Raw genomic sequence first — 27,624 nt, 5'->3', positions numbered from 1 at the left:
AGATGCACGAATGTATTATAACGTTAAAGTCATAGGTGCACATGTTCTTAGACACATGATCCAGTATTGTTGATGAAGGAAGAGGAAGTTGGGACAAAGAAAACATGACCCGTCACATGACGTCCACTTTATCGTGATTCGTCGGTTTTCTATTCGAGGATTTCGTGCTCCTTCCTGGTATTTCGTGCTCCTTCCTGGTATTTCGTGCTCCGTCCAACATGAATCGAATATTTGGCAAAGGCAAACCGAAAGTACCTCCTCCGAACCTCACGGACTGCATCTCGAACGTGGGTTCCCGGCGTCGAACCCTTTACCATGGACATGGAGATTGGAGGTGTCATCCTGTCCTTGTTTGGGCTCTGTCTGAATGCCGTACCTTGCTGTGTACCTGTTTTGGGCTGGGCTCTGTCTGAATGCCGTGCCTTGCTGTGTACCTGTTCGGGTTGGGCTCTGTCTGAATGCCGTACCTTGCTGTGTACCTGTTTTGGGTTGGGCTCTGTCTGAATGCCGTGCCTTGCTGTGTACCTGTTCGGGTTGGGCTTTGTCTGAATGCCGTACCTTGCTGTGTACCTGTTTCTTTCAAGCTGGGCTCTGTCGAATGTCGTACCTTGCTGTGTGCCTGTTTTGGGCTGGGCTCTGTCTGAATGCCGTACCTTGCTGTGTACCTGTTCGGGTTGGGCTTTGTCTGAATGCCGTACCTTGCTGTGTACCTGTTTCTTTCAAGCTGGGCTCTGTCTGAATGCCGTGCCTTGCTGTGTACCTGTTTTGGGCTGGGCTCTGTCTGAATACCATGCCTTGCTGTGTACCTGTTTTGGGCTGGGCTCTGTCTGAATGCTGTACCTTGCTGTGTAACTGTTCGGATTGGGCTCTTGTCTGGATGCCGTACCTTGCTGTGTACCTGTTCGGGTTGGGCTTTGTCTGAATGCCATACCTTGGTTGCTGTGTACCTGTTTCAAGCTGGGCTTTGTCTGAATGCCATTCCTTGCTGTGTACCTGTTCGGATTGGGCTCTTGTCTGGATGCCGTACCTTGCTGTGTACCTGTTCAGATTGGGCTCTGTCTGAATGCCGTACCTTGCTGTGTACCTGTTTTGGGCTGGGCTCTGTCTGAATGCCATACCTTGCTGTGTACCTGTTCGGGTTGGGCTCTGTCTGAATGCCGTACCTTGCTGTGTACCTGTTTCCAGCTGGGCTCTGTCTGAATGCCATACCTTGCTGTGTACCTGTTCGGGTTGGGCTCTTTCTGAATGCCGTACCTTGCTGTGTACCTGTTTCAAGCTGGGCTCTGTCTGAATGCCGTACCTTGCTGTGTACCTGTTCGGGTTGGGCTCTGTCTGAATGCCATACCTTGCTGTGTACCTGTTCGGGTTGGGCTCTGTCTGAATGCCATACCTTGCTGTGTACCTGTTCACTTTCTTGTCTGTTTATTTGTCTTCGGTTTTTCACTGTAATCTGCCAACTCAGTTTGTTTTGGCAAACACTTCATGGTCCTTGGTGCCAGATCTGAACTACCTCGTTGGTTCGTTACTCTGCACTCGCGAAGCGTAAAGCTGGGTTAAGCATTCATCTACGTACGTACATGTGCCGTATGTGTCTACATTTTAAAAATTCATTTTCTCGGCAACCGTTGGTCCGATTGACATGAAATTGTTACCATAGGAGGGCCTCCTCCTGTAAAATATTTTAATGATTATCATGACGTCGTAGGTCATGTGGTAATAGCCTGGTGTTGGCTTAGCGGTTAGGGTGCCGGCTTAGGATCCTCGGATCCTGGGTTCGAATCCCGGTCGATCGCTTAATTAACACCAGGGGGGTTGACTCAGCCTGTCATCCTTCCAAGGTCGGCAAACTAAGTTCCAGTTCACTGGTAATTGCCTGCGTGTACGCAAGAGGCAACTAACAGGGTTGGTGGCATCAAGGGCATCCGGCCATAAAACATTGCTTCAAAAAGGGGACCAAGGTGCCCGAAAAATGGTCTCTAATGGTGGTTCATAGGTCATGTGGTACAGGCGCCATCTTAGGAAAACTGAAAAAAATGTTGCACCTCTATGTGTCCAAAACCGCTGCATGGGAAATTAATTGAAACATGGCTCATTGTAAAGAACTCCATATGGGGAATAGATGTTGTTAACAATGACGTCGTTGGTGCCATAATTATGACGTCATAATTCGACAGGGACAACGCTTAGTCTAATCAGTTTGAAATGTATTGAACGTGATCTATGCAACAATTATATTAGAGTATAAATTTATGATGTCATCGCTGACGTGGTCTGGCGGCCATATTGGATCAAAGAAAAATAATGTTCAAAAACGGAAGACTTGGCTCGCAACAAGTTGACTGCGCAGGGTAAGTATTCCATGAATACCATCTAGTTTTCAGTAGTTATTGGTTTGTATGAATGCGTTCATTCCATGCACGTGAATGGAATAAAACCACCGCTTGAAGGATGATGATTGGTCAGTGACGTAGCTAGGGGTGGCGGTTTGAAGCTGCAACGTCGCCCCAACCCCAACTCGTACTTGGTATGTCCGTTTAGTCTTAAACCCACCACACACTATCCGTGCAATGTCGCCCCAAGCCAACTCGTACTTGGTACGTCCGTGAAGTCTTAAAACCACCACACACTATCCGTGCCGTGTCGCCCCAACCCCAACTCATACTTGGTATGTCCGTTTAGTCTTAAACCCACCATACATTATCCGTACCATGTCGCCCCAACCCCAACTCAAACTTTGTACATCCGTGAAGTCTTAAACCCACCACACATTATCCGTGCCATGTCGACCTACCCCAACTCATACTTTGTACATCCGTGAAGTGTTAAACCCACCACTCATTATCCGTGCCCTGTCGCCCCACCCAAACTCATACTTTGTACATCCGTGAAGTCTTAAACCCACCACACATTATCCGTGCCATGTCGACCTACCCCAACTCATACCTTGTACATCCGTGAAGTCTTAAACCCACCACACATTATCCGTGCCATGTCGACCCACCCCAACTCATACTTTGTACATCTGTGAAGTCTTAAACCCACCACACATTATCCGTGCCATGTCGCCCCAACTCCAACTCATACCTTGTACATCTGTGAAGTCTTAAACCCACCACACATTATCTGTGCCATGTCGCCCCAACCCCAACTCATACCCTGTACATCCGTGAAGTCTTAAACCCGCCACACATTATCCGTGCCATGTCCTCCCAACCCAACTCGTATTTGGCATGTCCGTTTAGTGTTAAACCCACCACACATTATCCGTACCATGTCACCTCAACCCCAACTCATACTTTGTACATCCGTGAAGTGTTAAACCCACCACACATTATCCGTGCCATGGACAGCAAAGATCAAGGTTTTGGATGGGGGAAGATAAGAGATGGTGGTGAGCAGCTGTTTTAAAGACCTGGAGGGAGGAGAGGGATTGAAGAGAGTGTGGGAGTTTGTTCCATAGGCGGGAGAAAAGAGGAATGAAAGAGTGAAGGTGAGCAGAGAGCCTAGATTTTGGCAGTTTAACCATAAGAGGGTTGCAGGCAGATCTTGTGCGACCTGCAGGAATATTTGGGGGACAGAGCCCAGAGAGAGCTGGGGGAGCAAGGCCGGAGAGGAGTCGGTAGAAGACGGAAAGACCACCAACCTGCCTGCGGTGAGTAAGTGAAAGGCCCTCAGAGATAGCGTCATCGCGGGAGATTCCAATGATTCTGAACGCTTTGGTTTCAACAGCGTGAAGACGAGCTAGGTGTGAGGCAGGAGCACCAGCCCAGAGGGGAGAGCAGTACTCCATTGAGCTGCGGATGAAAGCCTTGTATGTGGTGAGGAGCTCAGGTGTGCCAAGGAAGGACTTCGCATGACGGAGGATGCTCGGTCGGTTCTCGGTTCCCGCAAAGCTCCTGGTGGAAACTTCCATTGTCAGTGGTAGCTTTCGCTCTAGCCTCCATTTCTCCCCTCCCGCACAAAGCGGCAATGCAAGCCAGCCCTTCCTTTCTCATGTGCTAAGGTTGCTTTGTAGTACAGTATGTATATCGAACGAATCGGCACCCTGGACAGTGATAGGTTTTCGTTACCGTGATAACTTAAGAACAGCTGAAGGTACGAGTAATTATGTCAAAATTAGTACAAGTATTTATAATGATGTTGAAGGAGCTGGGGCTCCCACGTCGATCGGAAGAATGGACGCGACAAAAAGCTGGAATTCATCCGAGTTGCTTTAATCAAACCAAACACTCAGGCACTCTGAAAAGCCCGTTTATCGGGCAGCAATATATATACATATTATCCCGGAGCATTTGCCCAGGAAAGGCGAGAGGGGGCGTGGCCCAGCGTCCTGGCTGCGGCCTGGCAAGTTGAGGGCGAGCCTGCCCGGGCATGCCCGGGCGTCCCGACCGAGGCCTGGCAAGTTGAGCGCGGGCCTGCCCGGGCGTCCTGGACGAGCCCGGCATGGTGATCGCTCCGCGTCCTTGATAGGTGCAAGGCGATTGTGAAAACCCAGCGGTAGCCGCTACAATGTAAAGATAAACGGATTCGATTTTAGCGTCAAGAAATCAAGGGCCAGATGTCCCGTTTGGTTAAAAATTCTGTTACTGTGCTAACTTGGGAACCAGTGATTGGATTTTGAACAAACTTGGTGTAAGTACATATTATGATGTAAAGATGAACTGATTATATTTTGACTTCAAAGGTCAGAGGTCAAGTCAGGTAAACATGTGATACTAGAAAAAAACTGAAGGGACTTGAATCTAATGTGGAGCAAGTATTATAATGATGAATGAGGGTGGAGGCATATCGGTTGACGTCGCGACATTGAAGAGTGCCGTTCTCGTTTTCTTCACTGCATTTGCTATAAAGGGCTTCAAGTTATTTCTGTTATCTCTGTATTAAAGGAGCCAGATTTCTCTGTCCGTCCGTCCCTCTGTCTCTTAACACTCTTTTCGCATTGACGTCGTTACAGCATTACATCTAGCACTAGGCTGTGATCAACGGACGTGCACCTCATTCCGGCCCACAGCACAACTCATCCCGTTGCTTTACTGACGGCAGTTGAACATCATAACCCTTATATGTTACTCTATCTGACGTCTGTAGGTGACGGGCTGAATGCCGGATTTAGTAAGATTGCAGTGTGGTAAGACAGTGTTATGTCTCTGATGTCATTATGGTGTTGCATCTAGTGCTAGGCTAGGCCTTTATGGCGCTGTATTATGCATGACTTAATGAGAATTGGATTTTACAACTTAACGTATTTTTACGTTTGTGGCGTGTGGGCAATGAAATACCTTAGTCCAGATAGAATATATATACAGTGAAACCTTGACTTACGAGTGCACCAACTTACGAGTTTTCCGAGATACGAGCCGTCGCTCGGGTGGTTTTTTGCTTTGAGATGCGAGCCGAGATCTGAGTTACGAGCTTACGCCACCCGCCACTAGGTGGCCCAACGAGCGTTCCGGTCACGTGGTTATCTTGCCGTGCAAGCATCTCTGCCGTATATCGCTGCTGCTTTGTTTTCGCATGTTGGTTATTTTGGAAAATTTCTTAGTTTTAACCATGGGTCCTAAGAAATTGAGTGCCAAGGGCAGTACTGAGAAGAAGAAGAGGATGATGTGCTTGGATATAAAACACGCAATCGTCGAAAAACATGAGCGAGGTGTGCGTGTTGTCGACTTGGCGAGGCAGTACGATCGTAGCAGTACGATCGAAACATTTTGAAAGGGAGGAAGAAACAAACCTCGTTGGACAGGTTTTTATTGAAACGCCCTGCAAGTGAAAGCGAGGAAAGTGTGGCGAAAAAGGCAAAAGTCATCTCCTCCACCTCCGCCAGCATCTTCGTCTGATCTTCAAGGTAAATACACTTAATAAAACCAGTTTATTTCTTTGCATTGTGGCGGACACGGAAGCTCACTGGCGTGGTGACATCATTCCGCGCACCAAGTGGGCGGTGGCCACGCCGAGGGGTAGGCGTGGCCTCAGGATATACACCGGGCGCGCAGCCCGGAGCGCGCTAGTGTTACAGTGAGCTCTTGAATAAAGACTCTTACAAATTACCGCGTTGTCCGCTTCCTCCTTGTTTACAAGCAGCGCGCGTAACGCCGCTTATTATGTACAGTATATACGAGGTCGTGCTTGTTTATACATTATTTGTTATTTATAAAGTACATTTTTCTAATTTAAAAACACGTAACAAAAAAAATTGGTGTGGTTTTTTGGGGGCTGGAACGGATTAATAGCATTTCAATGCATTTTAATGGGGAAATTTAATTTGAGAAACGAGCAAATTGAGTTACGAGCTCGGTCACAGAACGAATTAAACTCGTAAGTCAAGGTTTCACTGTATATATATTTGTATACAAGATCGAGGCTCATGAAAAAGCTAACATTAATCACACAAAAAAATCAAACGGACACATAGAACATATAATAAGGGGAGCGGTAGACAAGATGGGGAAGCACACAAACACAACATTTGAGAGCAGGGACATCGGGACATCCGTGGGAGGGAGAGGGCTTGGGGGGAGGAGGCATGGGAAGGGGAGGGGGGGGGGGTGGGAGAAGTATAAAACACAAGGACACTGCAAAGACTGCCAGGAAAGAAGTTGGTATTTCAAAAAAGTGGATCTGGGGTGAATTAGCGGGGGTAGAAAAGATCAAGGTTGTGGATGGGGGAAGATAAGCGATGGTGGCGAATAGCTGTTTTAAAGACCTGGAGGGTGGAGTGGGATTGAAGGGAGTGGGGGAGTTTGTTCCAGAGATGGGGAAAAAGAGGAATGAAGGAGTGAAGGTGAATAGAGAGTCTTGATTTTGGCAGTTTAACCATAAGAGGGTTGCTGGCAGATATTTTGTGACCTGTAGGAATATTTAGGGGACAGAGCACAGAGAGAGCTGGGGGAGCATGGCCGGAGAGGAGTCTGTAGAAGACAGAAAGACCACCAACCTGCCTGTGGTGAGCGAGTGAAAGGCCCTCGGAGATAGCTTCATCGCGGGAGATTCCAATGATTCTGAAAGATTTGGTTTCAACAGCGTGAAGCCGAGCTATTGTATAGATTACCATGCTCCGAATGTTGTGTAAGCCACCTTGATGTACTTCAGTCACCTCTGTTTGTCCGGTAAGGTCGTATATTTGTCTTCATGGCGAGAGGTGGAGCTATGTTAATTAGGTTAATATTCCCTGTGTATAGTTGCCTCTGTGGGTTTTCCCTCGTTCCTTATGACACACACCACACCAGCCATACACCCCACACCTAAAATGAACACTAAATAAAAGCCACCTGGATTCAGACATTTGAGCGCTGCCGCTGATGCCGCCAGCCAGGTCATCACCGGGGACAGCGAGAGTGGCCGTGGGGCCCTGCCCCGGGGGTTGGTGATTGGTCGGGGCCATGGACTGCTGTGATGGCACTCGCTGATTGGAGCGCACGCGGACGTCATCAGAGAACGTTCGAGCACCAGGAGTAAAAAGGACATGTCCCAGCATTTCACCCTCTCTCGGTTCTTGGTGTTCTTGGGAGGCAGTCGCACGTCCTTCTCTTGACTTGTGGCAGGCATAGCGTGCAGACGCACGTCTTATCCTCTTGGTCCGGGGTTTGACAACGAGCAGTCACACTTACTCTCCCTGTTTGTGTCCTGAGTTAAAGCGAAAAGTTGCATTCTCCTTTCTCTTGGTACTGGCTGCATGGTGGGCGGTCGCAGCTCGTGGACTCTGACGCTCTTGGTTCGTGGTTTCGTGACGGCCGTGTGTCATGCCGAGTGAGCTGGAGAGACTGGGGTGCTTTGTGGAGCGGATGACGAGAGGGGAGCTTGGGCCTGCTCACTTCGCGCTTGGTGGCTGGCGGCGCGCCAAGGCGTGCTTTCCCGCGCACGGACTCGTGGATCCGTTCAAGGGCCGACGGAGTTTGGGGGCCGCTCACACAAACACATTTATTCTTCACTTTCGTTTTTCCCTTGTGTTGTATACGAGTCTGTATGGGGTGCCCCAATTTAGGAATTTAGTTTTGCCGTGCATTTCTTGTCCCTGGCATTATTTTCATTAAACCCATTTATTTGTTGAATTTTAATTCCGTGCCTGTCTTGTGTAATTGTCGTGGTTCGAGGATGCTCCAGTGGAATCCGTTCAGGTAAGAGCTTCGCTAACCTCCGCTCCTGCGCGTGTAAAGAAGAGCCGCCATTGTATGAGTAAACGCCTCGGAGTTAAAGCTCGATCTGCCAACCGTCACCTTGAGGAATCTTAATCCCCCGGTGAACATGATAGTATGATCAATTTTACATTTATATGATTTTACAAAAGAACACATAACGTATGATCCCTGAGAGCATATAACCGATTATTAATATTGTTTTTTGATGAATAACTGCATGTATTACTAAAATGAATACTGGTTTGTTAGCTGAAAACAAAATGTTTCTGGAAGATGTGTTCATGGGTCATGCCTGAGGATAGCTTAGCCGTCTGAACACCTGATGGACTGCGTTGACCCTCGGTCGTTTGACGGTACAGAGGCATCAGTTTTGTTTGATTTTCACGACTTTGTGCTGTTTTCCATGTGCTTGCAGGTTGACAGTCGTGGTGAGTCCATAGAGAAAAAGATTTCCAGGCTCGATATTGAGCTTAAGAAGTATAAAGATCAGATGGCGAAGATGAGGGATGGTCCAGCTAAGGTAAGAACCTCCGTATCACTTGACTTTCTTGTTTTGAAATTATTTTCTTCCTTTTTGTTTTGTCGTCGTTTTTCTCGAGTTGACTACAAATATTCCCCTTGGAAGCAAAGTATGAATCAGGGCTGCTTCTTTTTATTTTTTAATTTCACTTTTCGACCCTCTTTAATAGACATAAACAACCCGCAGAGTTCCAACCCATTCATTTCCACTATTTTCAGGTATCCACAAAAGATGATTCGAGTGCATTCCTTGTTGGCACAACTTTTGCTACATTTATGAAGTTGTGCACCATTTATTTCTCAACCTTTCAATGAAATACTTGTCATGTTAATCACAATCCTGTAGTACAGATGTCTCTGACCAGGGCGGTAAAGGAGTTCTTCTTCTTCCCTCTTATGCGGGACACACTCGACGTGAAAGAACGTAGGTTGAACTGGTTGGACAAAAGATAAATACGCTTCTTATTAATTAAGTTTAATTAAACCTTTTTAGTTAAAGGTTTGCAGCTCCCTTAAGTATGTAAACTTGGACAACGAGCATGCATCAAATGGTTGGTCTGACATTCTCAACAAATTGGGTGTAGTAAACGGCACAGCTTTGGGATGTTCAAATCGAATTGCATTTAAACATTTAAGATTAATCAAAGGGGAGTATAGATCCTTATAATGCATAAACTGTACGAGGGTCATCCCAAAAGTTTGGTCACCCCACCCTACATAAGTGATACAGCACCGTTGGCAAACTTTATTCATGTAACATTATTCTACAAAATATGCAGCCTCTTCTTCCAAACACATTTTTCAGTTCAGTGCATGGTGAATCTCTTTTTTTCATTTTTATTTCCACAGAACATGGTCAAACAGAAAGCCATGCGTGTTCTGAAGCAAAAGAAAATGTGAGTAAATGCCTGTGTAGTTCATGTCCACCTTTAAAGATGCTCAAAATGGCATATGTAAGAGATGGCAATGAAGTTGTAGAACAAATGAATTTTAACATTTATTTTTAAATGAGAGTCATACTTGTGAAATGACTATATTTGAAGTAGAATTTGTTGTAGAAAAAAACCCCAACATCTCAATGTGAAATTCTAATTAACAGCATATACAGTCGGACCCTGCTATTTGCGGTTCCGCTATTCACGGAATCTGCGTATTCGCAGTTGATAAAATGCGACACGTTTCTCTATTCGCGGGAAAATGTCCCACAAGTTTGCGGGGTTTTTCTATTCACGGGCGTGTTCTGCGAATTCGCGGTTTTTCAGGGGCGCAAAAAAAAATTTCACGAGCCGCTAGCTTGACACATTTATAAAACCCATCTTCCACCAGCGATGCATAAATCGGCTAGACGTACGCAAAAAAAAATCTTCTACGAGCCGTGAGCATGACCTGCATATACAGTACTGTACTATACAGCCGCGATCTTGACACATTTATAAAACTCATATTTCACCAGCCATGCATAAAGCAGGTGGACGTGCGCAAAAAAAACATCTTATACAAGCCGCGAACATGACCTGCTTGTACTGTACTGTACTGTACGGTACTGTACAGCCGTTAGCTTGACACATTTATAAAACCCATCTTTTACCAGCCATGAAAAAAGCAGCTGGACGTACGTACGCAAAAAAACTTCTCATAAGAGCCGCGAGCATGACCTGCTTATACAGTACAGTACCGCACCATACATTCACTGCTGTGTGCTTTGTGTTTTCATGGCTTTCGTGGGTACGAATTTTAGCCACATTATAAGCGAGCTTCGTGGGATACCATACCAGATGTGTAAACAAGTCAACCCTGCGAAATATAGAATGCAAACGCTTCATTAAATCGATTACAGTTTGCAATTTACGGTAAAGCATCATCAGAGATGTTACACAATGAAAACGCTTCGGGGGATGTTCCATCATAAACAACAACAGGTCATCCTCCGGCGAATTATAGAATGTAAATGCTTCATTAAATCTATTATTGAAATTAGCAGATCGGCTCAATATGGCATCACCCGATTAGAGTACCTCCCGCAACTACCCACAATGCTCGCATTCCTACATAAACAGACTGTGTCCTCGATCTCAATCATTGTTCTCATCCCGTTGCTTTGACCTGTGTTTTTGACTCTTGCTCTGCTCGTCGTTCAATAATGGCTCCCAAGCGCAAGACCAGTGCTGGAGATGCGTCGACTACCAAGAGGCAGAGGAAAGTGATGAGCCTTAGCCAGAAAGTGGAGCTGCTCGACCGGCTTTCGAGAGGAGAGAGAGTGCGGCCTCTGTGGGCAGGCATTATGGAGTCAACGAATCCACCGTTCGCGACATACGGAAGAACGAGAAGGCGATTCATGACAGTATTTCAGCGAACGAACGCTGTATCGAGTACGAAGGTGGTCACCCATGTCTGGGATATCCACATAGAAAGGATGGAGAAGGCTCTCAGTATATGGATCGAGGACAACATGCAGAAGAATATGCCTTTGAGTGGACATCTCTTTCGCAAAAAGGCCAAACAATTTTACGATCTGTCTGGTGCCAGCATGAGTGATGTGCCGAGCGCTGATGGTACAAGCAGCGTGACTCCATTCACTGCAAGCAGGGGATGGTTCCATCATGTCAAGGAGTGGTACTGTCTCAAAAATGTGAAGCTCTCAGGGGAGCATGCCTCCGTGGACCACGATGTGGCAAAAGCGTTCCCTGCTCGACTTGCAAGGCTGATCAAAGAGAAGGGATACCTCTCAGAGCAGGTGTTCATTCAACGCTGATGAGACTGACCTCTTCTGGAAAAAGATGCACACGAGAACTTTCATCTCAAAGCGCGAGGAGACAGCATCGGGATTCAAGGCTGCCAAGGACCGGGTATCTCTTCTCCTCTGTGCAAACACAAAGGGGGACCTCATGCTGAAACACATGGTTTTTTTTTTTGGGGGGGGGGGGGGGGATTGAATATGACATCGAGACTCGTGAAAGAGCTAAAAGCTCGATCAACGTGTGCTGGCACAACCTGTGGCCACAGACAGTTAGAAACATTACTGGCTTTCCCGATAACTGAGGAGAGGCATGTCATTGTTGAGTTGGCACAGCAGTTGGGAGGAGAAGGATTTGATGACATGCAGCCTGAGGAGTTGGAGGATCTCATTGCCTCACATGGCGACAACCTCACCAAGAAGGAGTTGGAGGCCATTATAACTGTTTCTGAGGAGGAGTAGGGCGGGCAGTGATGAGGAAGAGGTGCCGAGGTCTAACCTCACAGTCCAGTTCCTGGGTGAGTTGCTACATGGCATGTGTGTGCTTGTTGACAAGTTGGTAGATGCTGGCCCAGTCATGGAGAGGTACCTCAAGTTCAAGAGGGGCTTGGATGATTTGCTTCTCTCCTATAAAGAGCTGCATCGCAACCTGTGGCAATCTGTCGGGCAGCTCTCCATTACCCATTTCTTTCACCCTGCTCCCTCTACCTCAACACCACCAGCAACCTCCTCACCTGCCGCCCTCTCAGTGTCCTCACCAGTGTCCTCAACAACACCCTCAACTGCTGCCTCTCCTTCGGTGCACGACGTTGCAGGACTATCATTTGGGTAATCCTCAGTGTTCGAGGAATTCATGGGATTTAATTCGTCACCATCATCATCACCATCATCATCAACATTTGAAAGTTGCGTCTGTTTGTAAAATAAAAATTTAAACGGTACATGATGGTGTTGTGTTTTTTTTACTTTCACGGTACGGTATCGTTAAGCACTTTTAATAAACTGTAAGCGCATTCCTTCAATAAATTGGAAATGGTACTGTACCTGGTGTTGTCGGTTTTTTTTTTGTTTTTTATACGCATTTTTTGTGAAACTGTAATCATGTGCATTTGTAGTCAAAAAGATTTTAAACTTTACAAAATTTCCTCTGAATTGGGAACCACCGGGAATCTATAACGTGTATCCCACTTTTTCCCATTGAAGCAATGCCGCGGCATACATTCACAGGATTTTCATCGACCTTCGTGGATTTTAGTCGACATTTGCGGGTTTTGTCTCGCCATTCACGGTTTGGTCCACTCTATTCGTGGATTTTCGTGACTCGGGGAAACTATCCCCCCTTTTTCCATCGAAACAATGCCTTGCTATTCGCGGGTTTCGCTATTCGCGGATTTTCCAGGAACGTGTCCCTCACGAATAGTGGGGGCCGAGGGTCTACATATATTCAGTTTTAAAACCATTTTATTAACCAAAATACAATTAATATTTAGCCCCTTCTTCATTTAAATCCACATCCATTTAAAATGGTATACTATTTCGTTAACATTCAAGGTGGAACATATAAACTTCATATTAATAATACAGCAAATGTCGCCAGCGAGATGTTTGCATTTCACAATTCAGTACAAAGGTTGTTGTGATTCCAGCTCCACAGATCTCCCACAACACTCCCCGCAGAGCTGGCCTTCACCCCACCCCTTCGCCGGCGGCACGACTGTTTCAACATTTTCAACTGCTCTCAACACACGAACCCATTTCAACAAAACATAGCATAGCCTCTCTTCGTTGCTTTACTTATTTTACGTGTGTGTGTGTGTGTGTGTGTGTGTGTGTGTGTGTGTGTGTGTGTGTGTGTGTGTGTGTGTGTGTGTGTGTGTGTGTGTGTGTGTGTGTGTGTGTGTGTGTGTGTGTGTGTGTGTGTGTGTGTGTCAGTTAGTTAGTTAGTTAGTTAGTTAGTTAGTTAGTTAGTTATTTAGTTGGTTAGTTGGTTAGTTAGTTAGTTAATGTGAGTGTTCGTTTAAAATTCTTCCACAAGATAATGACTAATCGCTGGTGATACTCACATCCTACATATCACCACAGCGGGGTTCGCTCCAGTTACCGGTATAGATACAGCTCAGTTGTTGTGTTTGAAAAGTGCATGCACAAGGTTTTGAGGGTTCTGATAATTATGCTGTCACCCAGGTATGACAACCAACGTGAGTCCTTGATGCAGCAATCGTTCAACATGGAACAAGCAAACTACACCATCCAGACTATGAAGGACACGAAGTCTACGGTAGTTCCAATACTTTCTTTAAACCTCTTTATAAATGCAGCTCTTAGGTATTCTTGGGGTGGAATTGGTTGGGTGGTTTAAGGTACCACTATAAGATTTGGGAAGTGAGGTGATGTTTAGCAATGTGGAAAGAGGGTGGGTGTGCACTAGGTTTGGTACCCCCATGGGAATTCGTATTTCCTTCTGGATTTCATAAACAGTCCCTCAATAAATTTTATGGTTGTGGTACCGGTATTCAAAACCATTCACTGTATCATCGGTCGGTACCGGTACCTTCTAGAATCGGTACCATTTGAGGTGGCAAATTCTAAGTCACAACACCTTGTTCGTATAGTTGTGGAAATATTATTTTGAGGTGATAACATTTGCAAATGAGTAGCTTAACCAAATGGCTGCCAATTCAAGATGGCCACCAATAAAGGGGGTCTATGGAACATCTATCTATCGAATGCCCCAATTTTCATCCGATGTACTTTTTTTTTGGATGTGTTACTCAGAAGGCGCATACGCAAATATTGTATTAAGAAGATTTTTCAATCTATTCCTTTTTTCTGAATTTTTGAAAAAAAAAGGGGGGGAAATGTCAGTAAAAAAATACTACAACCAAATATGAAAATATTCCGTGTAATGTGAGTCCCATAATCTATTTGGAAAGATCCCAGCAGATTAAGCAACAGAGGAAACTGTAATTATGGACACCCAAACTCCTGGTGGTACGAAAGGGTTCATTCTAAACCCTGCAGCCGTCAAGCTGTACTATGTGACTGCTGAACATGGTGCATCAAACTGACAATATGTTTATTCATTCAGATCTCCATTCAACCAGGATTCAAAAGGATCACACAGATACCGAGTCCTTAATTAACATTCTGGAGCTCGGGTGGATAAATCCATTAAGTGGGGATCCACATGATCTTTTCAGCATTTCAACTGGGAGACAAGTTCCATCCAACGTTGAAAAATGTATTCAAAAAGAAAGAAAGAATACCAGGAGCTCAAACAGAAGTCTTGATAGCAATCCTCCCATGGTCAAATTCCATGACAAGATCACCAAGCTGGACCTAAAAACATTCTCGTCACTGACAAAGAAGAAACAATTGGGGGAAGCAACCGGCACTGAGGTCATTGTGCAAGCAGGTAGAAACGTATTTGGTCACAAGGTACTCACTGATCAAAGCCAAAAATTGGATCTGCAAGAAGTGACAGCACACCCTTTTGGCCCTGGCCCTATTCCTTGGGCCTTGCCGATACCCGATTGTTCTCTGCGAAAAACCAACAAAGCCAAGTTTGGAAAAACAATCATTAAAATGTAAGTGCAGCCAAATCTATCTCTACTCCTTCTCCCTGTGTCATTGATGCCTGATCCAATGGATGAGTGGAGACGACCAGACATTTTCTGAACTTGCACAGCATGAAATGTCCTTTTGATGGAGGGCACGGACGTCAGAGAATCGATGTTGTCTTTGATGTATATCGAGAAATGTCGATCAGGAATGCAGAGAGGTGTAACCAGGGCGCAACACAGACCCTGCAATTCAAGAACATAGCCGTGGGTCACACAATCCATCAATGGAGAAAGTTTGCGTGCATTCCATTCAAGAAAACCAGCTTCATCAAATTTCGAGTTGAAGAATGGAAGAAGCCAGAATAAGGAGATGCGGCGCTGGGTGGAAAGATTATATTCGCCACATGTGAAGATCGCTGCTTCAGGGCAATTGGGAAGAAATTGATGAGCTCAACACAACACAAGAAGAAGCTGACATCCACGTTCTGTTGCATGCAGCGCATGTGGCAAAAGCTAGCTACAAAGCAGTTATCACGGCTGAGGATAAAGACATCCTTGTGCTCGCCCTTGGCTTCAGCCATGCTATTCCATGCTCGTTGGATCAGAAGGTTGGAACACAGAATCACCAGAAATACATTGACATCAATAAAGTAGCAATCAAACTCTGTGATGATGTGTGCACAGCTCGAGTTGGTCTTCACGTGTTTACGGGGTGTGACACTGTTGGTGCCTTCGTTGGTAAGGGTAACATAGGAGCCCTAAAATGATGAAGGAAATTGCACGACAGTGTTTCAGTGATCTTGGCCAGTCATGGGATATCTCACCACATCTTCTTCGGAAGCTCCAGTCTTATCTCCAGTCTTATGTTTGTATCCAGGGGTACATCGAGTGATATCAATGGATGTCGATATCAGCTCTTCTCCACCAAGAGGGGCGAAGTTAACTCTACACAACTGCGTCCATGCTTTGATTGCTTGTCTTGGCATGCTCAGCGTGCGAACTATCAAACCGGGATATCCCGAGGCTGTCTCCAGTGTGAACCTGATATATCAAGTCCTACTAACCATGGATGGAGCACTGATGACGAAGGAAATCATGTAATCTGGTGGATGACTGGGTCACCTGCTCCCACAGAAGTGCCGGAGCTGATGAAATGTGACTGCGCGTGTTCATGTGATGCAAAAGGCGTCCCTGCATTGCCAATGGTCCGAAATGTACTCAGATGTGTCGACTGCAAAACTGCGGCAACCAGATTGAAGTAGAGGCTGATTATGTGCAGCCTGAATTGGAAAGTGATGAGGACAGAGACGATGATGACTCCGGCCAAATAATATGAATGACTGTGTTATATTACTATATTAACATATATTATGTTATAAGAAGAACCACCTTTAGAGGCCATTTTTCCCCGCAGAGCAGGGGTTGGCCTTTTTCGGGCACCGTGGTCCCCTTTTTGAAGCAATGTTTTATGGCCGGATGCCCTTCCTGCCGCCAACCCTGTTAGTCACCTCTTGCCACACACAGGGAATTACCAGTGAACTGGTACTCAATTTGCCGACCTCGGAAGGATGACAGGCTGAGTCAACCCCCCTGGCGTTAATTCAGCGATTGACCGGGATTCAAACCCAGGATCCTCGGATCCCAAGCCAGCATCCTAACCGCTAAGCCAACACCAGGGTAACATATATTATGTTATATATGTTCTTATGTTATACTTATGTCTTATGTCTTATTATGCACATATGCATATATGCACATAGAAAGTCTACACCCCCTTTTAAAAAATTCACCTTTTATGACCTTATTTCCTGGAATTCAAATGCATTAAATCAGACTTTTTCCACCTTTATTTACACATCGTAACCCACAACTTCCAAGTGAAAAACAAATTCTACAAATTTCAGAAAATTAATTAAAATTACAAAACTAGAATATCTTCGTTGGATAAGTGTCCTCCTTCCCCCTTCCCCCTCCCCCCTCCTCCCTGCCCCTCCCCTACCCCCTCACCCCTTATAATAGCAATTGTAATCAAAATAGAGACCAATTACTGCACTGTAGTGACAAGAAGGAAGCCGGACATTAACAATACATAAATACACATACACATATACATATATTTATATAAACATACACATACATATACATTTTTTTTTTTTTTTTTTTTTTTTTTTTTTTACATACATACATGTTGGACATACCTTTAGTATGGAGTTTGTCCTCGATCATTACTTGATAGTTTGTTGCAGTACATGGCACAGTGCTTTAGTAACGTGTGCTCAAACCCTCTGTTTATGAATACAACATCTGGATTATTGGTGCATTCCTCTCACCAATTGGACATCATGCTGTGTAAGTGACAGTGGGTGCAGAATCTACTCTGGGAATTGAATGATTTATTAGCCACAATAGATTGTGCAGTTTATGTCTCGTGTAGTTCAGCGATTTGTTGCCTCTGCAATGCCTTCATCGGTCCTGGTGCTGTGTTTGGGTTTTCAGGTCGATGCAATGAAAATCGGGGTGAAGGACATGAAGAAAGCCTACAAACAAGTAAAGATCGATGATATTGAGGTGAGAATGGTGTGATGATATTTTTCACAGATTGAAAAGAGGGCAATGCAGGTAAGTCTATAACCTTAAGCGTACGTGAGGGTGGGTTGACGGCATGCAGTGGGCGAAATCTAGAAACGTTCATATAAAGTAATGCTCTAGAAACGTTCCTATAAAAGGGTGCCAACTTGATTCATACTCCTGCATGAAGAAGTAAATGTATTTTATTTGCCAGATGTAGGGCACCCCTATATATGAACTTTTCTAGAGCATTACTTGGTTTCTCCTCAGAACACAAGGGTAGTCCAGCATGCACACGAGATTTTTTGAATGTCCCTTCTTTTCTATACTTTGCCACATGGCACATACATGGCACCCACATAAAGGGGCCTTTTCTATGCCCCTGGTATTTTACCCAAGATACATTTTAAATACTAACAAAATGCATTTGTTCATCGTACAAGACTTTATTCAAGAGAATATAAAAGACTTGAAAAAATAAGGGGAAAAATATTCAACCTCCAGATGGGATTCAAACCCACAATCCCCAGCTTGGGAGTCTGATGCTTTATCCATTAGGCCATTGAGCCAGCACATTAGAATTTTTTTTTACGGCGTAGCCCATAGAGCAAAGCAGCCTAGAACAGTGTTTGTCCTTCTGTCTGTTTGTCCCCTCAAACGTATATCAATCAGAACTGAGGATCTGGTCACATGACAGGGTGATGTGATTACGTCTGATGTCATTACGGCGGTACGGAGGCCGACTGTCCACACTCCGGCATTTGATTCCATTTTCGTTCAGGCCGAACATACCTGTCATATATCACAATCGCCATGCTCTACCTTTACGTTTTTCATTCAGTGTGAAACGCAAACAAACTGATTGTTAAATTTATCATGAAATATCGAAAGCATCGGCGTTACGTCTCTTGCAACAATACGGTACGTATAGGCCTAAGGCTTTATGCCTCACCTTTGGGCCGTTTTGGACAAATTAAGCCCAGGCTTCTCAATACAGTTGTGTATCGTTTCAGTCGTATCGTTTTCGTAATAATAATAATGATATAGTAAATATAACCAGAGGTTGACGAAAATATACTACATATACATCTTTTGGGGATGGGTTAGCTTTGACAGGCCCCTCTGTTTTGCGGGATGGGGGGGGGGGGGGCGGGGGAGGGAAGGGAAGGAGGAAAAATTTTCCCATGCATAGAGTGCTTCATAACCTCAGTGTTGCGCAGGTAAAAGAGAAATTGTAATACCCTCTGCCACCATCACTAGGTGGCACTACACGATACACATTTCCATAGAGAATTTGCGCCCCTCTCCCGGTCCCCCACACCCCCGCATGAGGCCACGGCCACATAGCCTATGTTACCCCCCAGGCAAAGTTGTATTTGTATTTGTACCCCGAGTAAAGTGTATAAGTGTTTGTAGCTGGAGTACCCGGCCTTGTTCATGTGAAAAAGAAATATTAACATCTATCTATAATTCCAGTAATCTCTGTATGTCTGTATGTCTGTGTGTCTGTGACCGCTGTTTCTCGACAACCACGGGTCCGATATACTTGAAACTTGCCAGGTATATTGCTGGGGACCCGAGGATGTGCCTTTTCAAGGTTTCATATTAATCGGACAAGTAGTTACCGAGCTATGTCCAAAAAACGATTCAACCAATCAGAGAGCAGCGAGTTATCACGTGTGCCGAACGTGGCGAACAGACTCTGCCTCGGACGGCACATTTGAGAGCGTATTCATTTATTTCACGTTGGCAAACTATGTTGCCGCTATGTTGGCGTTAAACTATGTTTTAAAACTAATTAAAACTAATTTGCGATTCTTTCGCTTTCCTGCGCGTTTGTGCACGCTATGGCGATTTCTTTACCAAACTCCGCAAGCCGTTCGCTTTGGACCAAACCATTTCATGTAAATAGAGGGGGGGGATTGTCACCGTACTCGCAAGCCGTTCGCTTTGGACCAAACCATTTCATGTAAATAGAGGGGGGGGATTGTCACCGTACTCGCAAGCCGTTCGCTTTGGACCAAACCATTTCATGTAAATAGAGGGGGGGGATTGTCACCGTACTCGCAAGCCGTTCGCTTTGGCTTTGCGAATGGACCAAACCATTTCATGTAAATAGAGGGGGGGGGATATAATTTTAGATATATATATAGTACGGGCACGCCCTAGTATTTGAAATGAGGGCAAATATAATGGAAAAGCAATTGCATCCAAATCAGAATCCATCACAAATGTCAAATCATAATTTTACCTTTTTGTTGAATATATGCTGATGAATGCACTGTTCATCACGTTTCTGAGTTAAATATGACGACATTCAGGAAAAAGAAGAAGCCTTACCACCAAGTTCAACCACTTCCGGAATTGTTTTATTATTTGTGTTCAAATGTCTGGTGATTGTTTTCACCCCTCAGCCCAAATTGGGCTAAGGGGTATTGTCGTCACGGGCGTCGTCCGGGCATCCGTCAACTTTTGGTTTCCGTCAATTTCGAGCAGAATGGCTTGTCCGATTAAATCAGTTTTTGCAGTATGTGTTGGGGTTCGGTAGAGGAAGGTTCCTTTCGAAAATGGGCGCGCTGCGATTTTCAATATGGCCGCCACGGTAGCCATCTTGAAATTGGTTTCCGTCAATTTCGAGCAGAACGGCTTGTCCGATTAAATCCATGTTTGCAGTGTGTGTTGGGGTTGAGTAGAGGAAGGTGCCTTTCACCATGCATGGGCTGAGGGGTTACGCCCGCTTTGCGATGCTATTTATTTATTTATGTTGCGAATGTGTACTTGTATGTAACTGTCATTAATCAAAAAGGTTTAGGCACTCTCGAGCGAGTTTTTTAAAATCCAAAAAAACGAACTTTTTTTTTGTTTTGTTTTTTGCCTAAAACACTCCCAGGCACTCACTGATGAACCTCTCAACGTTTGACGAAGATCCGTTCAGCCATCTCTGAGAAAAATAGCGACACACGGACAGACACACACGGACCAACGGTTCCCTTATATTGTAGATGTACTAGTAGAAGCTGAGAAACAAATTTTCAATGCCCATGTTAAAGCTGCATACAGAGAAACGATCCCTTGTATAAAAGGGAGGAGCACTTTGTTCCTCCCTTTGATATATTATTTGATCAGTCCGCACCCTCAGCCCTCGGTCTCCAAAAAAATTAAAATAATTTGGAAATAATATATATCACCCTGGTGACGTCTGTGCCGGCCCCAATGTTCTCATCCCCAATCTACCCCCATTCCCTACCCTTCAGTAAATTTAAGTTGAAAGACTGTTGGAATGAATTAATGTGGTGTTGATGCAGCACAGGCTTGATGGGCAAAATGGCCTATTCCTGTGTCAAAGTTTCATGGGTATCCATGTGAACATAGACAAACACAACCATCTTCCTAACCTCATTCCAACCTATTTTCACATCCTCACCTGCACCTAAGCCCCATCCCTTTCCCCCTGTCTGATGTTGCCCCAGTACTAGGTCCTAACCTCACCATCGCCTGCCCTCTCCTTTGCTTGCTTGCTCATCCCCACTTGCCATAGCCCTCTCCACACTCTCTCCTCTCCACCCCACATCCTCACCACCACCCACCCTCAATGCCCTCACCAACCCATGCCCTCGCCACTCGACACCCTTTCCTCTCCACCCCACATCCTCACCACCCCACATCCTCACCACCCCACATCCTCACCACCCCACGTCCTCAACAACCGACGCCCTCAACAACCGACGCCCTCAACAACCGACGCCCTCAACAACCGACGCCCTCAACAACCGACGCCCTCAACAACCGACGCCCTCAACAACCGACGCCCTCAACAACCGACGCCCTCACCACCCCACGCCTTCACCGCCCCACACCCTCACCGCCCCACGCCCTCACCGCCCCACGCCCTCACCGCCCCATGCCCTCACCGCCCCACGCCCTCACCGACCCACGCCCTCACCGCCCCACGCCCCTCACCGCCCCACGCTCCTCACCGCCCCACGCTCTTCACCGCCTCACCACCCCACGCCCCTCACCACCCCACGCCTTCACCGCCCCACGCCCTCACCGCCCCACGCCCTCACCGCCCCACGCCCTCACCGCCCCACGCCCTCACCGCCCCACGCCCTCACCGCCCCACGCCCTCACCGACCCACGCCCTCACCGCCCCACGCCCTCACCGCCCCACGCCCTCACCGCCCCACGCCCTCACCGCCCCACGCCCTCACCGCCCCACGCCCTCACCGCCCCACGCCCTCACCGACCCACGCCCTCACCGCCCCACGCCTTCACCGCCCCACGCCCTCACCGCCCCACGCCCTCACCGCCCCACGCCCTCACCGCCCCACGCCCTCACCGCCCCACGCCCTCACCGACCCACGCCCTCACCGCCCCACGCCCTCACCGCCCCACGCCCTCACCGACCCACGCCCTCACCGCCCCACGCCCCTCACCGCCCCACGCCCCTCACCGCCCCACGCCCCTCACCGCCCCACGCCCCTCACCGCCCCACGCCTTCACCGCCCCACGCCCTCACCGCCCCACGCCCTCACCGCCCCACGCCCTCACCGCCCCACGCCCTCACCGCCCCACGCCCTCACCGCCCCACGCCCTCACCGACCCACGCCCTCACCGCCCCACGCCCCTCACCGCCCCACGCCCCTCACCGCCCCACGCCCCTCACCGCCCCACGCCCCTCACCGCCCCACGCCCCTCACCGCCCCACGCCCCTCGCCGCCTCACCGCCCCACGCCCCTCACCACCCCACGCCCCTCACCACCCCACGCCCCTCACCACCCCACGCCCCTCACCACCCCATGCCCCTCACCACCCCACGCCCTCACCACCCCATCCCACACTCTCACCAACCCACACCCTGGCATTTTACCGAAGAATATCACTGGCTACCTGGCACTGTGCTGTATGCTTATCCCCTGTATCTATTACTAGCTACCTGACACTGTGCAAAAATGTGATCCCGGGGGAGGAGGCTGTTTCACAGCACCACTTGGTTGTCTGCGACATAAGGGTGAAAGGTGCGAGGAGAGCTCGGCGGGTGAAGTGCCAACCGAGAACGAAGGTGTGGAGGTTGAATGAGGTGACAGTAAGGGAGGCATTAAACGAGAGGCTGAGTATGGCAGAGGATGATGTGGTTGAGCTTGAAAGTGGTTGGATGTCAATGAAAGATAGTCTGTTGGGAGCCGTTGGTGAGGTATGTGGATGGACAAAAGGACCACCGAGGCACTCAGAAACATGGTGGTGGGATGATGAAGTTGGAAAGAAGATCCTTGCGGACCCAGATGGAATTAAAGGAAGATGGAAGAGATATATGGAAATACTGTTGAATGCAGAGAATGAATGGGATGGCAACATAGAGAGTAACCCAGTTTTAGGACTGGCAGAGAAGATAACCGAGAAGGAAGTTGAGGAAGCGATAAAAGCAATGAAGAGTAGAAAAGCGGGAGGGCCGGCGGGACTTGTGGGAGATATGTTGAAGGCAGCAGGAAGTTGGGGTGTGAAGAGAATGACAGAGATCTGCAATCTGGTGGCGAAAGAAGGCCGCATTCCAATGGTTTGGGAACTGAGTACCCTCGTCCCTCTATACAAGGGGAAAGGTGACCCTCTGGACTGTGGCTCGTATCGAGCGATAACGTTATTGGAGCATGGAATGAAGGTATTGGAAAGGGTGTTGGAGAGGAGGATAAGGAAGAAAGTGAAGATTGACGAAATGCAGTTTGGATTTATGTCAGGAAGAGGAACGACAGATGCGCTTTTTATTGTGAGGCAGTTGCAGGAGAAGTACATGGAGAAGAGGAAGAAGTTGTTTCTTGGGTTTGTTGATCTGGAGAAAGCATTCCATCGGGTTCCACGTGAAGTAGTGACATGGGCATTGAGGAAGTTAGGAGTGGAGGAATGGTTGATCAGAGTAGTGATGGCAATGTACAAAAGAGTGCGTACAGCTGTAAGGACGAAGGAAGGGAACAGTGGTGAGTTTGAGGTGAGGTGGGAGTGCATCAGGCGTCGGTACTACGTCCACTATTATTTGTAGCTGTGATGGAGGTGCTGGCTCAGAACGTAAAGGAGGGTTTACCGTGGGAGTTGTGTGCAGATGATCTGGTGTTGATTGCAGAAAGTATGGATGGACTGAAGGAGAAGATGAACAAGTGGAAGGAATGTATGGAGACAAAAGGTCTGAAGGTGAATATCGGAAAAACGATGGTGATGGCAAGTGGTAAAGCATGTGGTGAGGTGGAAAGAACTGGGAAGTGGCCACGTGCTGTGTGCGTGCAGGAAGGGTGTCGGAGTGAACTCCATTCAATGTACAATGTGCGCTGAGTGGGTTCATCAAAAATGTAGTGGTTTGAGAGGGTCATTAACCAGTGTGGCAGCTACATTCAAGTGTAAGATGTGCACAGAGGGAGCTGCAGATGGAGGAAAGGTTGAGTTGGATCTTAGAGACGGCGTGAAGCTGGAAAGTGTGAAAACATTTTGTTACCTCGGAGACATGCTGAATGGAGAAGGTGGATCAGACTCGGCAACTGTTGCTGGAGTGAGATGTGCCTGGAAGAAGTTTCGGGAACTGAGTGGCGTGCTGACGAGGAGGAGAGTGTCTTTGAAGCTGAAGGGAAAGGTGTATGCTGCATGTGTGAGAAGTGTTATGATTTATGGGAGCGAGACATGGGTAATGAACGTAGAGCAGCAACGGAGGCTGGAAAGGGTGGAAATGCGAATGGTTCTGTGGATGTGCGGAGTATCGTTGAGAGAGAGGAAGACAAATGATGAATTGCGAAAGATTATGGGAATAGAGCCGATGATTGATGCTGTGAAGAGAAACAGTTTGAGATGGTTTGGTTATGTGTTGAGGAAGGATGAAAGTGACTGGTTGAGAAGAGTGATGGAAATGAATGTAGAAGGAAGTAGAGGACGGGGAAGACCGAGAAAGACTTGGCTAAAGATGGTGGAAGAAGAAATGCGGGCAAGGGGGTTAACAAGGAGAGATGCAGAAAATAGGGCAAAATGGAGAAGATTGAAATGGGGACCGCAAGGCCAACCCCCGCTCTTGCAGGAAAAATGGCCTTAAAATGCATGTTGTTGTTGTTGTTGTTGTTGTTGACACTGTGCAATCTGCTTATACCCTGTATCTATTACTAACTACCTGGCACTGTGCAATCTGCTTATCCCCTGTATCTAGTACTAACTACCTGGCACTGTGCAATCTGCTTATACCCTGTATCTATTACTAACTACCTGGCACTGTGCAATCTGCTTATCCCCTGTATCTATTACTAACTACCTGGCACTGTGCAATCTGCTTAACCCCTGTATCTAGTACTAGATACCTGGCACTGTGCAATCTGCTTATCCCCTGTATCTATTACTAACTACCTGGCACTGTGCAATCTGCTTATACCCTGTATCTATTACTAACTACCTGGCACTGTGCAATCTGCTTATCCCCTGTATCTATTACTAACTACCTGGCACTGTGCAATCTGCTTATACCCTGTATCTATTACTAACTACCTGGCACTGTGCAATCTGCTTAACCCCTGTATCTAGTACTAGATACCTGGCACTGTGCAATCTGCTTATCCCCTGTATCTATTACTAACTACCTGGCACTGTGCAATCTGCTTATCTGCTGTATCTAGTACTCCATACCTGGCACTGTGCAATCTGCTTATCCCCTGTATCTAGTACTAGATACCTGGCACTGTGTAATCTGCTTATCCCCTGTATCTAGTACTAGATACCTGGCACTGTGTAATCTGCTTATCCCCTGTATCTAGTACTAACTACCGGGCACTGTGCAATCTGCTTATCCCCTGTATCTAGTACTAGATACCTGGCTCTGTGCAATCTGCTTATCCCCTGTATCTAGTACTCGAAACCTGGCACTGTGCAATCTGCTTATCCCCTGTATCTAGTACTAACTACCGGGCACTGTGCAATCTGCTTATCCCCTGTATCTAGTACTCGATACCTGGCACTGTGCAATCTGCTTATCCCCTGTATCTAGTACTAACTACCGGGCACTGTGCAATCTGCTTATCCCCTGTATCTAGTACTAACTACCGGGCACTGTGCAATCTGCTTATCCCCTGTATCTAGTACTCGATACCTGGCTCTGTGCAATCTGCTTATCCCCTGTATCTAGTACTAGATACCTGGCACTGTGTAATCTGCTTATCCCCTGTATCTAGTACTAACTACCGGGCACTGTGCAATCTGCTTATCCCCTGTATCTAGTACTAGATACCTGGCTCTGTGCAATCTGCTTATCCCCTGTATCTAGTACTCGAAACCTGGCACTGTGCAATCTGCTTATCCCCTGTATCTAGTACTAACTACCGGGCACTGTGCAATCTGCTTATCCCCTGTATCTAGTACTCGATACCTGGCACTGTGCAATCTGTTTATCCCCTGTATCTAGTACTAACTACCGGGCACTGTGCAATCTGCTTATCCCCTGTATCTAGTACTCGATTACTGGCACTGTGCAATCTGCTTATCCCCTGTATCTAGTACTAGCTACCTGGCACTGTGCAATCTGTTTATCCCCTGTATCTAGTACTCGATTACTGGCACTGTGCAATCTGCTTATCCCCTGTATCTAGTACTAACTACCGGGCACTGTGCAATCTGCTTATCCCCTGTATCTAGTACTAACTACCGGGCACTGTGCAATCTGCTTATCCCCTGTATCTAGTACTAGCTACCTGGCACTGTGCTGTCTACTTATTGATGAGATTATTACATTGATGAGAATGACAGTGATAGACCAGTGGATGTAGTTGGAGAGTGAAAATTAAAATACCCCTGCTTTGCCTCTTCTCCAACCTTCGAGAGTTGATGCACAGGATGGTCTTCCAGAGAAGGTGGTAGCAGCAGGAATAGATAAGTTGAATTTGGATTTGACAAATACTTCGGAGCAAGGGGGGAAAATGGGCACAGGGATATTGTTTGGTTTGGTCGATAGTTTTAGATTTGGGATATTAGTTGTTATATTGTCAGGAATGGTAGGTAGCTTTACTTTTAGCCAGGTGGGATGGTAATTGTGTCGAGGTATGCACATTCACATCTGTCTAGATTGTTTTTGAAGCTCAGCCCAGTTATAAGTTGTCATCCTGTTGTTTCGCATACCTCGGTGACACATCAGTGTGTGCCATCTATTGGATGGGCCTTAAAGTGGGTGTCTTGTCTGCTAGCATTAGTTGGTGGATGTTTAAGACCCCACTTTATCCTTCATGAATAGTAGACGACCTATCGCTGGCACCCTGGCGAAATGCCAAATTCCTGCCCTAACCTACAGGGGGCACTGTATATCAGCGGAATAACTATGCTGCTCGCAATGATGCATGGCCATGAAAATAATGATGATGATGAATAGCCAGGTGTGATTGAGTTTTGATGTCTCCAAGTTTGGAATGTCCCAATGTTTTGCATATGTGTATCCTGTCAAGTGGTAACGTTTATCTGTTGTGTCGTTAGGAGAAGAAGAAGAGAAAAAGGAAAAGGCTGAGTATTTCATGGCGGAGTACTTGAATAATTCCATGGCGGAGGGGGATACAGTGGTAGTGTTGGATTCCTAGCTTGTGGGGAATGCTGAAATGAAAATGGATTGATAGGCCGAGTGACCTGTATCTTGATTTCCTTCTGTATCCTTGTTTTTTCCTCTTTCAGAGTTGATAATTCCATGATGAGCATATTTATCTGTTTTATCTTTCACACAATATTGTTTGTAAATGGCACACAACGGATGTTTTTGTTGCAGAATATACAGGATGAAATGGAGGACATGATGGAGGATGCCAATGAGATTCAGGAAACACTTGGCCGCAGCTATGGTATGCCAGAGGTTGACGATGACGACCTGGAAGCAGGTAGGCCCTGGCTAGAATATAGTACGAGAGCTCGTAAACCTGCATTTTGTCAGTGGTGAAACAGCTTGTTAGTACGGCCTGAGACGGGAGATTCTATCCTCAGTGAGTCTGCGTTCCCCTGCACAGAACTTGCTGCTCTTGGCGATGAGATGTTGGATGAGGATTCGTCCTTCCTGGATGAAGCCGCCGCTGCCCCATCTGCGCCAGAAAGTCTACCAGAACACAAGAACGTTAACAAG

General features: G+C 46.8%; 1 protein-coding gene across 1 annotated transcript; it reads left to right on the top strand.

Annotated features, from left to right (window-relative positions):
* CHMP5 (charged multivesicular body protein 5) lies at positions 1–27,624 on the top strand (the record flags this gene model as incomplete). Its single annotated transcript, XM_068131654.2, is given in 7 exon segments — positions 1–287; positions 8,551–8,655; positions 9,504–9,550; positions 13,573–13,666; positions 17,448–17,519; positions 27,277–27,385; positions 27,512–27,624. Coding segments are annotated over 7 exon segments (609 nt in total), but the record flags the coding sequence as incomplete, so codon positions are not given.

Source organism: Myxine glutinosa, chromosome 12 (genome assembly GCF_964187855.1).
Source record: "Myxine glutinosa chromosome 12, kmMyxGlut1.1, whole genome shotgun sequence".
NCBI lineage: Eukaryota > Metazoa > Chordata > Myxini > Myxiniformes > Myxinidae > Myxine > Myxine glutinosa.
The sequence above is the reverse complement of the archived record's forward strand: the minus strand, read 5'-3'. Positions and strand labels throughout refer to the sequence as shown.